Source organism: Nerophis ophidion, linkage group LG17 (genome assembly GCF_033978795.1).
Source record: "Nerophis ophidion isolate RoL-2023_Sa linkage group LG17, RoL_Noph_v1.0, whole genome shotgun sequence".
Taxonomy (NCBI): Eukaryota; Metazoa; Chordata; class Actinopteri; order Syngnathiformes; family Syngnathidae; genus Nerophis; species Nerophis ophidion.
Window position 1 is genome coordinate 22,262,090 of NC_084627.1, and position 16,028 is coordinate 22,278,117.

Sequence of the window (16,028 nt, forward strand, 5' to 3'; positions counted from 1 at the left end):
TGACAGAGGTGTCATTCAACTAATTGTAAGTCCATGTAACATCCCAAAAGTTATGAAAATATTTCAAGAAGGTTGAAAAGTTACTTGGCGCTGCTTTAATATCTACATGGATGATCTTTGTCATCAACTCGGCGGCTGTAGAACAGGCTGCGTTGTTGGAAAAAACTCTTAAACCATCTCATGTATGCTGACGGTTTGGCATTTTTTTCCCAGCAATGCTGGATTGCCAAAACTGCTCAATATGTATGTATGGGACCAACCATAATACAAACCCCGTTTTCATATGAGTTGGGAAATTGTGTTAGATGTAAATATAAACGAATACAATGGTTTGCAAATCCTTTTCAACCCATATTCAGTTGAATGCACTACAAAAACACGATATTTGATGTTCAAACTAATAAACTTTTTTTTTTTTTTTTTTTGCAAATAATCAACTTGCAATTTCATGGCTGCAACACGTGCCAAAGTAGTTTGGAAAGGACATGTTCACCACTGTTTTACATCACCTTTTCTTTTAACAACACTCAATAAATGTTTGGGAACTGAGGAAACTAATTGTTGAAGCTTTGAAAGTGGATTTCTTTCCCATTCTGGTTTTGTATAGAGCTTCAGTCGTTCAACAGTCCGGGGTCTCCGTTGTCGTATTTTACGCTTCATAATGCGCCACACATTTTTGATGGGAGAAAGGTCTGGACTGCAGGTGGGCCAGGAAAGTACCCACACTCTTTTTTTTTTTACAAAGCCACGCTGTTGTAACACATGTCTTGCTGAAATAAGCAGGGGCGTCCATGATAACGTTGCTTGGATGACAACATATGTTGCTCCAAAACCTGTATGGACCTTTCAGCATTAACGGTTCCTTCACAGATGTGTAAGTTACCCATGCCTTGGGCACTAATACACCCCCATACCATCACAGATGCTGGCTTTTGAACTTTGCGCCTATAACAATCCGAATGGTTATTTTCGTCTTTGTTCTGGAGGACACCACGTCCTCTGTTTCCAAATATAATTTGAAATGTGGACTTGTCAGACCACAGAACACCTTTCCACTTTGCATCAGTCCATCTTAGATGATCTCGGGCCCAGGCAAGCCGGCGGCGTTTCAGGATATTGTTGATAAATGGGTTTGGCTTTGCAAAGTAGAGTTTTAACTTGCACTTACAGATGTAGCGACTAACTATAGTTACTGACAGTGGTTTTATGAAGTGTTCCTGAGCCAGTGTGGTGATATCCTTTACACACTGTCTGTTTTTGATGCAGTACGGCCTGAGGGATTAAAAGTCTGTAATATCATCGCTTACGTGCAGTGATTTCTCCAGATTCTCTGAATGTTTTGATGATTTTACGGACCATAGATGCTAAAATCCCTAAATTCCATGCAATAGCTCGTCGAGAAATGTTGTTCTAAAACTGTTCGACAATTTGCTTACAAAGTGGTGACCCTCACCCCATCTTTGTTTGTGAATTAATTAGCATATCATGGAAGCTGCTTTTATACCCAATCATGGCACCCACCTGTTCCCAATTACCCTGCACACCTGTGGGATGTTCTAAATAAGTGTTTGATGAGCATTCCTCAACTTTTTCAGTATTTATTGCCACCTTTCCCAACTTCTTTGTCACGTGTTGCTGGCATCAAATTCTAAAGTCAATGATTATTTGCAAAAAAAAATGTTTATCAGTTTGAACATTAAATATGTTGTCTTTGTAGCATATCCAACTGAATATGGATTGAAAATGATTTGCAAATCATTGTATTCTGTTTATATTTACATCTAACACAATTTCCCAACTCATATGGAAACGGGGTTTGTATATTGTGACATGCCATGTCGAAGAGGATAGAGAGACCTCACATTTCCACATTTTGATCGAACAGCACAAGTGTTGAATTTCTGTATTAAAACAAAATACTTAAAAAAGCACAGAAGTAAATTTAACATGTGTTCAGACCAAGTGAAGACAGGTCTCTTTAGGGCATATTGTACCCCATACATTAAAGACAGCGAGCATTCATGAACTGCTGGTTGCTTAATACGTGCATAAGGACACTATTGAAACAACCGAGATGGTGTAGGGCAAGTGAGCTGCTCTGGAAGGTTAGAATCAACTCAGTTCAGGCTTTGCTCAGACGTCAAATGTACAAGTCTATCTGCAGACAAAATGTTTCGCAGAACGCCATCAATGCTCAGCTGGTTAACCCTCGATGTGATGTAAGATATAGGTAGAAAATTGATTTATGTATGAACCTTGAGTCTGATTATAATAACCTGAAATAGCGTATAGTATGAATATGATCCACTTTAAGAAACTGTTCAAAGTATTAAGTACAAAGAAGAAAAATCTTGATAAACACCTTGAACCTTATCAAAAATGGTGTCTTATTCAGGGGCATGGCGCAGTGGGTAGAGCGGCCGTGCCAGAAACCTGAGGGTTGCAGGTTCGCTCCCCGCCTATTGACATCCAAATCGCTGCCGTTGTGGCTTTGGGCAGGACACTTCACCCTTGCCCCCGGTGCCGCTCACACTGGTGAATGAATGATGAATGAATGATAAGTGGTGGTCGGAGGGGCCGTAGGCGTAAACTGGCTGCCACGCTTCCGCCAGTCTACCCCAGGGCAGCTGTGGCTACTGATGTAGCTTACCACCACCAGGTGTGAATGAATGATGGGTTCCCACTTCTCTGTGAGCGCTTTGAGTATCCAACAATAGAAAAGCGTGATATAAATCTAATCCATTATTATTATTATTATCTCTGGATAAAAAACATACATTACTTAACTTTTTTTTTTTTTTTAATTGTGTGTAAAATAATTATTTACATATTGTCTATTCTCATTTATTTTTTTGTTCGATAAATTATTCACGGTGGTGTTAAGTACTAACAAATTTGTTAGAAACTGCTATGATGTGTAAAGGGGGAGGGTTAAATAAACTACTCCTTTTCAGACATGTTGTAATGGGAAAAACTGGAAATATGTGATGTATAATGTTGTAGTTTTATGAATGTTAGAAATAAACTGACACCATATTTTTAGTTTTTTTTATCTTCAATGCGAAAACCCTGTTTTTTATGGTAAAAACTCAAGATTTGCAATATTACACTCCCTCAAAAAAGAAATTCAATATTTGATTTGAAGTAATTGGAGCCTTCAAAAGGTTAATAATTGATTATAAACATTGATTAATTATTCATTATTTTTTGGGGGGCAATGACAGTTTATAAAAATTCTACTGAATTTCTTAGAAATCCAGAAGGGCCCCCCAGTTATGTGTTAAAAAATAAAATAAGTCATACTGTACATTATTTAATTTATTTATTTTAATTTCCAAGCCTAAATTTCTGGATCAACCTCAGATTATAAATCATTTATAAATTGTTATTGTTGTGTTTGTCTCAAGCCATTTTTTTTTAATGGATAACGTTTTTTTGGTTTTTTTTTACGGCAAACATACTACATATGCAATACTTTTCCCCAAAAATACTTCAAAGTGGAATATTTATTGTGTAATTGGAGCATTCAATAGGTCAATAATTGATAACAATGTTAATTTGAATTCATTTATTTTTTGGGCAATGATAGTTTTTAAGAAAAAAATCCGCCTGCATGGTAGTTTTGTGTTATTCGAGTCAGAATTGTAACTTTTTTACCGTACATTTCACCAGTATACTCTTTTATTCCACTTTTTCATGATGTTTTTTCCTATTAGTGTTTTTCAAAATATGCCACAAAGAAAACAAGCTGCGGGCCACACTTTGAACGCTTCTGATATATGATAATGATTTTTTCTTCCTTTTAAAAAGTAAGAGTCCATGTTTTAATGTACGTCGTTAGTGTAAACGAGGCATCCAGCAGCCAATCGAGTGTGGCAGAAATAAATAAATGCGACCCATTAAATAATTTGTATCACTTGGCTTGCCACATAAACAATGAAAGACATTGATTTAAAAGCAAATATTTTGTTACCCGAGACAAATGAGAGCACAAAAATACTGAATTGTGGCTAGATAGGATAGGATAGTATACAGTAGATCTTTATTGTCATTGCACAAGTACAACGAAATTTCATTTTCGGCACAGTCCCGCTAAGAGCAGACATATGTTACAGGGGGGGACGAGACGAGACCGCCAACGGATCAGCCACTTACGGCGCTCCTTAAAAAGGTGAGAAAAGGGTGACATTGGGAGAGGGGGGGGAGTAATAAAAACATTAGTCCAAGGCTAGACCAGAAATGGGCAAACTACGGCCCGAGGGCCGTATACGGCCTGTTGAACGTTTTAACCCGGCCCGCGGAACTTGTCCAAATTATTAGGAAAAATATATACCGTGTATATATATATATATATATGTATATATATATATATATATATTTTTTTTTTTAAACTTATCAATGTTAAGGCCTCTGCCTACCGTATGCGTTTTCAGCGCTTAACTATCATTAAGGAGGAGCCACCCATTAAATTACATTTCATATTTTTATCGTCGGTAATTCGTTTCACCACATCCCTGTGATACCGCGTTTCCCCACTACATAGTGCTCATTGACCTTTTTGGCCTGTGGGATATTACTCCCTTCTTCTGTTTAGCTTTGTCCTGTGAGCCCCTCTGTAAAAATGAGCTTATCAAAGCAAAGAAAAGTGGACAGTGAGTGCAGAGTATTTAATGCAGAGTGGACAACTAAATATTTTTTTACTGAAGTCCGATCAAAGGCTGTGTGTGTCTGATATGCCAAGAAACTGTCGCGGTTAACAAAGAGTACAATATCACCCACCACTTTGTTACAGAAGATGCTAACTTTGTTTGGCTCGACCTACGTCTGTGAGCAGACATTCAGCGTCACGAACATCAACAAATCCCGTCACAGATCCAGGTTAACTGACCAGCATCTCGGAGCTATCCTGAGAATTGCTACAACCAAACTCACTCCACACTTTGATGCATTGGCCAAAAAGGGAGATCAACAACACTTCCCACTGAAACTGTGAGTTTCTCTGCTGTTATTCTGTGATAATCAAAATGTAAATAATTCAAGTAAATCAAATGTATACTGTGAAATTCTCTACTGTGTTTGTTCTTAATCAAATGAAATTAATGCATTTGAAAAATAAAAAAGTGCACAATGAGCCTTGCTGCCTGCTCATGATATGTTACATGATTGTAGGCCAAATTCTGTCACATAATGGCTTTTACATGTAATTTATATTATTTCACACAAACACTCCATCTATTCCTAGCCCTAAATTGTCTATGACTGGTCCTCAAAACTGCGGGGTAGACAGTCCGATGTAATCCACAGTTCTTCCCGCATCCTCCAGTCATTTGTGGCAGCTTTGGGGTACTTTGAAGACTGCCAGCAACTTCCAATTTGTCGACAAACCAGAGCAACGCTTACTCCAATCAACAGGTTTCCTGTTGTCATAATTCCGAATAGGTGGTAATCTTCACATCCTGGACAGAAAGGGGTCGCCAGGCACGCGGCACTCCTTCTTCTCCCAAGAGTCCGTCGTGTGTCCAGCAACAACCGCTTCGTCACAACAGCAGGTCAGTTAAATAGTTCCAATGTTTAGATTTGAAGAGCAGTTCAAAAAGAGGCAACAAGAAAGTTAAGACAAGAAAAAGAAGCAAGCAGGAGAGGAAAGGGGAGCATCCACCCTCGATGAGTGCTAGAAAGTGAAATTATGAAAATTGAGCCGAAATAGGCACGTGCTTCAAAAAGCAGCTGATGTACGCATACTTGCCAACCTTGAGACCTCCGATTTCGGAAGGTAGGGGGTGGAGGGCGTGGTGGGGGGTGGGGCGTGTGGTTGGGGGCGTGGTTAAGATGGGAGAAGTATATTTACAGCTAGATTCACCAAGTCAAGTATTTCATATATATATATATATATATATATATATATATATATATAATGTATATAAGAAATACTTGACTTTGACAAGTATTTCACTTGACTTTCAGTGAATTCTAGCTTATATATAAGAATAAAATAAATACTTGAACTACAGTGTTCATTTATTAACACATTTACACACACATAACTCTCATCTACTCATTGTTGAGTTAAGGGTTGAATTGTCTTCTTGTTTTTCTAACCATATGCATGTACAGTAGATGGCAGTATTGTCCTGTTTAAGAGTGTCACAACATTGCTGTATACGGCAGACAAACTGCTTTACGGTAGACAAAAATGGACTGCTGTTGTTGTGTGTTGTTACCGCGCTGGGAAGACGTTAATGAAAGTGCCTAACAATAAACCCACATAAGAAACCAATAACTCGCCCTCGATCTTTCTACAGTTGTAACATCATTGGGCAGACATGCTGTTGTGGAAAGGCTGACATGAAAACAGGCTGTCAACACGTCACTCAGGTCCGCATGGAGCTGGAGGCCACGCCCCCTCCAGCTCCGCCTGAATTTCGGGAGAAAATTTTTCCTGGGAGGTTTTCGGGTGAGGCGCTGCATTTCGGGAGTCTCCCGGAAAATCCGGGAGGGTTGGCAAGTATGTGTATGTAAAGAAAAAAATGATTATTAATATTAGACAAACATTAGAATCCTTTATACAAACGAATGACGTGATTGCGGTGCAACTCTTGCAGTATGTTATACTCATGCAAGCCAGGGTGAAGTCCAGTTCTCAGGTCTTTTTGCAGTAGGATTTCAAAATAATGGGACCAGTTTCCTTCATGGTCTGCTCCATACCCAAAAACATTCACCTGGAAAACAAAAGCAGAAAAAGCCCTGAGAGTGCGCAGACCTTATTCGGATCATCTTCAAAGTCTAATCATCCATCCATCCATTTCCTACCGCTTGTCCCTTCAGGGTCGCAATTGTACTTCATCCCATTTCTGTGATAAATACCAAAATCCTCCCATAACCTTTTGACTTTTGTCGCTAACTAACAAACAAACCGCAGTGGATGCATTACTTCCTGGCGCTGGTATTAAATAGAAGTATTAATAAAATTGTCATGTGTTAAGTTTTGTTCGTCTATCGCCTGCAAACGGGCTGCAAGAAGGTTCACTCTTTACACATTGGAACTTTTGTTCTACAGCGCAATTAAATAAACGGGGTGAAGCCTCTTTTCAGTCAGCTACTCTTTTTGTCTCTGTGGGTAGAGGCGGGGAAGCTAGCATACACAAACCAAGAAGTTCCGCCTTGTAATGTAAACGTAAGGCAACGTAGTGGATCAACCCCAAAATTTTAACATTTTTCTTTATCCCATTTCTGACATTTCTTGAACACTTCCTCAAAATTTGGCCATAAGATTTTGTTTTCTTGCTACCCGACATTCATATATAAATAATTTGATGTTTAGAGAGTGTTACTGCACGTCATTTGGGTTAGTGGTTAGGGTAACTTTAATGCACGTACTGTGCATTAGAAGATTGTTTTGTTTTCTAATAAGCCTAATTGAGGGTGTTGAAATCACCAAGTAAAATTGCTAACGCTAATTGCTAGCATTTATGTGGCATATCCAATGTAAATTACCATCGAGAGAGTGCATTTTGAAAAGCGGAGCCTGATTTCACTATCAGGCATGCTTGCTTTGTTACCATGTTTAATTGTAACCATATCCAGCTGAGTCTGCTATGCCCGCTTGTTTGCCCGCCAAGTATTTGAGTCGGTGTTGGGTCACATGCAACAAAGGGTATGGTGATATGGTATGGTTTGATTTTACTTGGATGTGTTAAATCCGACGCGTCTAAAAACATAAAAGTTCCTGTAAGTGTTTCTTGGTGCACCGCTGCCCCCAAAGGCCATTGGTGGACTAACACCAGGCCTTGACGATACATTGCGTGAGGTGAATGAAGCGCAAACAGCAGCCTACCTCATCACACATCTGCAAGCTGAGAACAAAGACAATAAATCCGGTGGACGGGTAGTAGCCTTTGTACGTCATCCAGACTTGATCGACGTAGTTTATGAAAGCGGGGTTGACGATCAGCACCTGGGGGCACACTAGGCAATGTTCAAAGGCACAAAACAAAAACATGGTGCAATACTTGATTGTTCACAGGCAGGCCTCACCAAGTCCCTGTTGCCTCGCTTCTCTGGGTTGTCCTTACCGTTTTCTCTGGAAATGGTTGAGCACAACAGCACATATGAGGTACAGTTAGGGATGGGTATCCTTCACATTTAAACTGATACTTTACCAATTGCCCATGCCTGGGACTTTTTGCATGGTACCATACATTCTCGTTTTTTGATGTAACATCTAAAATGGTCTGATTATGATAACTCCAGTCCAGTTGTTACGGCTTGTTTTCCTATTGCATTTGAGTCTCATTTGCAGTGCACTAGCAATTCCAAGACATTAAATGGAAGCACTGCACAGGATAGGTTCGGAAGAAGCTTTTTCCAGGAAGCTGACTGTGTTATGTTGCGCCCTACAAAGCATTTATACTGAAAGTGTAGTGCTTATTGCACACCGGTTGTTTTATTGTAACGTGCTAATGCAAGCATGGCGATTTTGTAGTTTTCACGTTGAAATCGCCATGTAAAATCGCTAATGTTAAAAATAACCAGTCTAAGAAGTTCCAATGTAAATTAGCATCCATCCACCGCGTTTTGGAAGAGTGGAGTAAATACAACAAATACAAATGTCACAATAAAACAACAAAGCCACAACACAATAACTGTACAACTAAACACAACAACTTTATGCCACATCACAACAATATCAAGCGAAAATGAAAGTGACAACAGACCAGGTGTGTCTGTGGTGTTGTGACTTCTGCAATTGTGTTATTGCTTCATATTGTCGTGCTGTCACTTTTGCAATTGCTGTGTTAAGGCTTTATTATATTTTTGTTTTGGTACTTCTACAAATTGTGTTATTGCTTCATATTGTTGTGTTGTGACTTTTGCAAATTTTGAGTTATGGCTTTATATTGTTGTGTTGTGACTTTTTCAATTGTGTTGTGGCTTGGCTTTATATTATTTTGATGTGACTTTTGCAATATTTGTGGTAGGGCTTTAAATTGTTGTGACTTTTGCAATTGTGACGTTTCTCCGACACTTTAGAACAGGGGTCGGGAACCTTTTTGGCTGAGAGAGCCATGAGAGCCAAATATTTTAAAATGTATTTCTGTGAGAGCCATATAATATATATTTTTAAAATGAATACAACTAAATGCGTGCATTTTTAAGTAAGACCAACATTTTTAGAGTATAATAAGTCTCTAATTATTTTTAATAACATTGTTATTCTGAAGCTAACCAACAACTAAAATACTTCTTACTACTAATGTGACTTCTTGAACAGGTGCGGGGAAAAAAAAAACGGATGGATGGATTAAAATGATTCAGAATGTTTTATATATTAAACAATATTTTCCACACTGTGATTACCAGCGGAATTATTCATTACTTAACGTGTTAAGCAATGTCAGCTAAGATTTATCTGAGAGCCAGATGTAGTCATCAAAAGAGCCACAACTGCCTCTAGAGCCATAGGTTCCCTACCCCTGCTTTAGAAGATAGAATGTGATGTTGCATGTTTTTTGTATATATCAATGTTGAGCAAATAGTCCACATGTAGCTTCATGTATCATTAAAAATAAGTATTCTTTTTTTTTTTTCCATCCATTTTCTACCGCTTATCTCAGCAGCATTCAGGCGGAACCAGAACAAGTCACCAAGTCATCACTGGGCCAACATAGATAGACAGAGAAAATTCACACTCACATTCACACACTAGGCACCATTTAGTGTTGCCAATTTCAGTTTTTAAAAATGTTTTTTCAATTTACTTATATTAGTATTACTTATCCATGTATTTCACGCATGCATACATACGAAAACCAGCTAGTTCGTGAAATGTGGATAGATACTTATGTGTATAATTTCCTCTTTGTAGGTCAAAATGTAAGCGTCACATAAAAGTGAGAGGGTCATCAAGTTACCTGGGAGTAAAGGTTCTGAGCAGCCACAGGAAGTCCCTGACACTGAATGGTAAGAAGACGAGATGTGTGTTGTTGTCCAAATATCTGGCGCTCTCAGGATACATGACGTGATAAGTCGTCTTGCTGCCCACGTCCGTCTCATAGCCTTTGGTGCGCCCGCCGTTCATTCTAGTCAATAAGTCAGTCATTAAGGGAAAACTGCATTTTTCCCCCCAGCATCCACAATCTTTATGTGGGACAATAAAACAGGTAATAGACATTCACTGAATTCACCAATAAAGCCCTCTAGAATCCTAAAACCTCCATCAAGATTTTAAACACGTATAGGGCTTCACGGTGGCAGAGGGGTTAGTGCTCGGGATCTTTCTGTGTGGAGTTTGCATGTTCTCCCCGTGAATGCGTGGGTTCCCTCCGGGTACTCCGGCTTCCTCCCACTTCCAAAGACATGCACCTGGGGATAGGTTGATTGGCAACACTAAATTGGCCCTAGTGTGTGAATGTGAGTGTGAATGTTGTCTGTCTATCTGTGTTGGCCCTGCGATGAGGTGGCGACTTGTCCAGGGTGTACCCCGCCTTCCGCCCGATTGCAGCTGAGATAGGCGCGAGCACCCCCCGCGACTCCGAAAGGGAATAAGCGGTAGAAAATGGATGGATGGATGGATGGATGGATGTAAGTATATATGTAATGTAGTCCATCCATCCATTTTGTACCGCTTATTCCCTTTGGGGTCACGGGGGGCGCTGATGCCTATCTCAGCTACAATCGGGCGGAAGGCGGGGTACACCCTGGACAAGTCGCCACCTCATCGCAGGGCCAACACAGATAGACAGACCACATTCACACACTAGGGCCAATTTAGTGTTGCCAATCAACCTATCCGAATATTTACGTATTTTAGTAAATGTAAGCATTGCAGAAACTTTTTTTTTTTTGTGGCTGCATTGATTTCACAGTGCATGCAATGAATGCTATTTTCTTTAAGGGGAACTACACATTTTCAACAATTTTGCCCATCATTAATCCTTATATAAGACAAGAAGACTTGTGTTTTTTTTTTATTTTTTTTTATGCATTCTAAGTTGTAAAATACGGCAAGAATGATGTGGTTAACAATACAATTTGGGAATTGGAAATATCCAAAGAGCGCCAACATGATTCATTTACAGCTCGTAAATTATTTATATTAATATAATATATTAATATAAATAAAGGGAGGGGACCACAACAAATTACATTATTGGCTTTATTTTAACAAATATCTGAGAGTACATTAAGCATATGTTTCTTATTATCATCTTTTATTGGTAAGTGGGCAAACAGGCTCCTGGTTTGGTCTGCAGTGGCATAGTGTGTCGTTTTCCATTCTATTACTTTGTCTAAATTGTTAACGACAGGTCGTAGAAAATTGATTGCTGGTTTGTGAATTTTTCCTTGCCCTTTATGTGGGCTATGAACCAAGGATGTCGTTGTGGCTTGTGCAGCCTTTTGAGACACTTGTGATTTAGGGCTACAGTGGGGCAAAAAAGTATTTAGTCAGCCACCGATTGTGCAAGTTCTCCCACTTAAAATGATGACAGAGGTCTGTAATTTTCATCATAGGTACACTTCAACTGTGAGTGACAGAATGTGAAAAACGAATCCAGGAATTCACATTGTAGGAATTTTAAAGAATTTATTTTTAAATGATGGCGGAAAATAAGTGTTTGGTCAACCATTCAAAGCTCTCACAGATCGAAGGAGGTTTTGGCTCAAAATCTCACGATACATGGCCCCATTCATTCTTTCCTTAACACGGATCAATCGTCCTGTCCCCTTAGCAGAAAAACAGCCCCAAAGCATGATGTTTCCACCCCATGCTTCACAGTAGGTATGGTGTTCTTGGGATGTAACTCAGTATTCTTCTTCCTCAAAACACGACAAGTTGAGTTTTTACCAAAAAGTTCTATTTTGGTTTCATCTGACCACATGCCATTCTCCCAATCCTCTGCTGTATCATCCATGTGCTCTCTGGCAAACTTCAGACGGGCCTGGACATGCACTGTCTTAAGCAGGGGGACACGCCTGGCACTGCAGGATTTGATTCCCTGTCGGCGTAGTGTGTTACTGATGGTAACCTTTGTTACTTTGGTCCCAGCTCTCTGCAGGTCATTCACCAGGTCCCCCCGTGTGGTTCTGGGATTTTTGCCCACCGTTCTCATGATCATTTCGACCCCACGGGATGAGATCTTGCGTGGATCCCCAGATCGAAGGAGATTAGCAGTGGATAATTGCTCCCACAGTTGATTTTTTCACACCAAGCTGCTTGCCTATTGTAGATTCACTCTTCCCAGTCTGGTGCAGGTCTACAATTATTTTTCTGTTGTCCTCTGACAGCTCTTTGGTCTTGGCCATAGTGGAGTTTGGAGCCTGACTGTTTGAGGCTGTGGACAGGTGTCTTTTATACAGATAACGAGTTCAAACAGGTTCCATTAATACAGGTAACGAGTGGAGGACAGAAGAGCTTCTTAAAGAAGAAGTTACAGGTCTGTGAGAGCCAGAGATCTTCCTTGTTTGAAGTGACCAAATACTTATTTTCCACCATAATTTACAAATAAATTCTTTAAAATTCCTACAATGTGAATTTCTGGATTTTTTTTCATTCACATTCTGTTTCTCACAGTTGAAGTGTACCTATGATGAAAATTACAGACCTCTGTCATCATTTTAAGTGGGAGAACTTGCACAATCGGTGGCTGACGAAATACTTTTTTGCCCCACTGTATATAAATAAACAATGATTGATTGAATATTAACCATGTATTAGCGATTTTCTTATTACAAGCGCTAACGCAGACAAACTACTTATAGCGGCGCTGTGAGAGCTAACTAGCTTATGCTGCTACATCCACATAGTGAGCTGGTAAACTTGCTGCATCGCCTCTGAGCTATTAAAATGTTTTGCCAAATAATTTTCATATCTCTTAGATATGAAAATGCCTTTTCACATTAAGTCTGAGTGCACCGATTTTCCCAGTCAGGACTAATACAGTCATATAGACCTTCTCTGAGTGCCTGCAAGTCCTCATTCGGGGCAGGATTACTGGTGCGCTGCAGTAGACAAACTATAGTTGCTGCTCCCTTTTAAATGTTGTTGAAATGTTTCAACTTCTACGTTTGTGTTAGTCATATTTCTTTATTTTATTCTTACGGGCTGCATTGCCAGCTGTGAACAGGGACGAGGCACAATGCGGTTGAAGATCCCTTACGTTTTGAGGAATCTTGACTTTCACGACGGTGGAACACGACGGTGGCGCACACAGACACACTTTCACACAAACAAATGTAAACAAACACACACATTCACAGAAACACACAGGATCACGGTCAATGAAAGTCTATTGTTCTGTGCAGGATTATACCAAGCATCATTGCTTCCCTACTGTTTACTATTGCTGCAACAGACAGTTCCGCCATGTTTGATCAAGGAAATATGCTATTAGCTGATCACCGTGATCAAACTCAAACTAATAGCGATTATGATGATATAATCGCCCAGTCCTACGTTGATGGAGGTTTTTAGGTGTTATTTTTGGAGCTCTTTTTAGGTGGAATAGAGCGAATCCTATTATCTCCATTATTAGCTAACTTGCTAGACTTTTGATAATCGGTCGATATCTAATGCAAACCCCACTTCTCTTGCCTGTTGACAACGGTTTTTGTGTTTTTTCAAATTTGTGTATTGATGTGTGCTGCTTAAAGCAACCAACAACACAACATTTTCCTTCATTGGGTTTCATCAGAGACATGGTAAGGACTACAAACACTTCTCCATTAACAAAACAAAAATGGCGGACTCACTCAAGATATAGGCAGAGGGCAGAGATAATTACAAACGGCTCGTTTGGAGGAAGTAAGACAAGATTGTCTTATAATATCTCTGCCATGCTTCAATGGTTTGATTCCAACATTTTGGGACTTTATGCAGATCCCAAATACAAAAAAACAGGTACCATCAGGTTAAAAAAGTTGGTTTTGCATAATAGGTCGGGTTGGGCAGATTTACCTGATCACGATGTTGTGGTCATCAATCAGTTCTCCGTAGCGTGAACCTTTGAGGTTGACAGAATTGCCCACCACAGCGCACTTCCTGCAGCGGTGAGGCGATTGCTCCTCTATTTTGGGCACGGCTGGAAAGACGGTGAATAGTTGTTTGGCACTTATCTTGAAGAAATCAAAGGTACGCTCATCCCCCTTGAGACGCTGACATGAAGAAAACTAAATTAGAACTTCATGGATGGATCATTTAACAAGTCAGTTTATAGCCTTTAAAATCAGGAAGCATTTTAATGTATTTCCATGTTTTTATGAGTCCAAGCAGTGGAGTTCTAAGATCAAACAATCCTCATTGGATTACCATAATGTCCTACTTTCCACCTGACTACAGGTGTCCAATTTAAGTCTAGGACTAGACCTATCTAATTTTAATTTAGGACAAGATCTGTCCAATCTAAGACTAGAACTAGACCTTTCAAATCTAAATCTAAGGCTAGATATGTCCAATCAATGTTTAAGACTCGATATGTCCAATATTAATCTAAGACTAGAACTCTCCAATTTAAGTCTAATACTAAATCTGTATAATCTAAGTCTGAGACAATCTGTCCAATTTAGGTCTAAGACTAGATCTGTCAAACAAGATCTCTCCAATCAAAGTCTAAGACTAGATCTATCCAAGCTAAGTCTAGGACTAGATCTGTCCAATCCAAGTCTAAGACTAGAGCTGTCCAAACTAAGTCTAAGACTAGACCTGTCAAATCTAAATCTAAGACTAGATCTGTGCAATCTAAGGCTTGATGTTGATGGTAGAAAAGCACTATACACGTATAATCTCTTTACCATTTAGAGCTGTCTAATCTATATCTAAGGTTAGACAAGTTATGTCCAATTTAAGTCTAAGGCTAGATCTGTCTAATGTAAGTCTAAAACTAGATCCGTCAAATCTAAGACTAGATCTGTCCAATGTATCCGAGACAATTAAGTCCTATTTAAGTCTAAGACTAGATCTGTCCAATCTTAAATCTAAAACTAGATCAGTCAAATCTAAATCGACGATAAGTTCTGTCTAATTTAAGTCAACCACTAGATCTATATAATCAAAGTCTAACAGTAGATCTGTCCAATCTAAGTCTAAGGTTAAACCGGTCTAATTTAAGTATAGGACTAGATCTCTCCAATTTAAATCTAAGACTAGACATGTCCAAGCTAAGTCTAAGACTAGATATGTCCAACTTGATCCGTCCAATCCAAATTTAAGATCACATCTTTCCAAATGAAGTCAGAGACTAGATCTGTCCAACTAGTTGTGTCCAATCTAAGTCTAAGACGAGATCTTTCCAATTTAGATTCTTGACTAGATCTGTTCAATCTAAATCTAAGACTACATCTTTCCAAATAAAGTCAAAGACTAGATATGTCCAATCTAAGTCTAAGACTAGATCTTTCCAATTTAGATCCATGACTAGATCTTTCCAATCCAAGTCTAAGGCTAGATCTGTGCAATCCAAGTCTAAGAGTAGATCTCTCCAATCTAAGTCTAAGACCGGATATGTCCAACACGATCTATCCAATCTAAATCTAAGAGTACATCTTTCCAAATAAAGTCAAAGACTAGATCTGTCCAACTAGGTGTGTCCAATCGAAGTCTAGAACTAGATCTTTCCAAATAAAGTCAAAGACTAGATCTGTCCAACTAGATTTTTTCAATCTAAGTCTATGACTAGATCTTTCAAATTTAGATCCATGACTAGATCTGTCCAATCCAACTCTAAGGTAAAACCTGTCAATCTCAGTAGAGAACTACATCTTCAATTCAAATCTAAGACTAGACATGTCCATTGTAAGTCTGAGACTAGATATGTCCAACTAGATCTGTCCAATCAAAGTGTAAGATTAGATCTGTCCAATCTAAATCTAAGACTACATCTTTCTAAATAAAGTTTAAGACTAGATCGTTCCAATTTAGATCCCTGACTAGAGATTTCCGATTTCAGTCCAAGACTAGATCTGTTAAATCCAAATCTAAGAGTAGATCTGTCCAATTTTTAGATCTAAAACTGGACTTGTCCAAACTAAGTTCA

At 39.1% G+C, this 16,028-nt stretch overlaps 1 protein-coding gene across 3 annotated transcripts in view; it reads right to left on the minus strand.

Moving 5' to 3' along the window:
- Positions 1–4,004: 4,004 nt before the first annotated feature.
- LOC133536215 (CMP-N-acetylneuraminate-beta-galactosamide-alpha-2,3-sialyltransferase 1-like) overlaps positions 4,005–16,028 on the minus strand; it is a 36,134-nt gene continuing 24,110 nt past the window's right edge. For all 3 annotated transcript variants that reach the window (XM_061876568.1, XM_061876569.1, XM_061876570.1), the window contains exons 4-8: positions 13,955–14,151; positions 9,912–10,079; positions 8,035–8,080; positions 7,835–7,954; positions 4,005–6,719 (exon numbers count right to left, since the gene is read on the minus strand). In XM_061876568.1, coding sequence (XP_061732552.1) covers positions 6,552–6,719; positions 7,835–7,954; positions 8,035–8,080; positions 9,912–10,079; positions 13,955–14,151 — 699 coding nt within the window. In that variant the 3' untranslated portion in view covers positions 4,005–6,551. The remainder of the gene's footprint in view (positions 6,720–7,834; positions 7,955–8,034; positions 8,081–9,911; positions 10,080–13,954; positions 14,152–16,028) is intronic.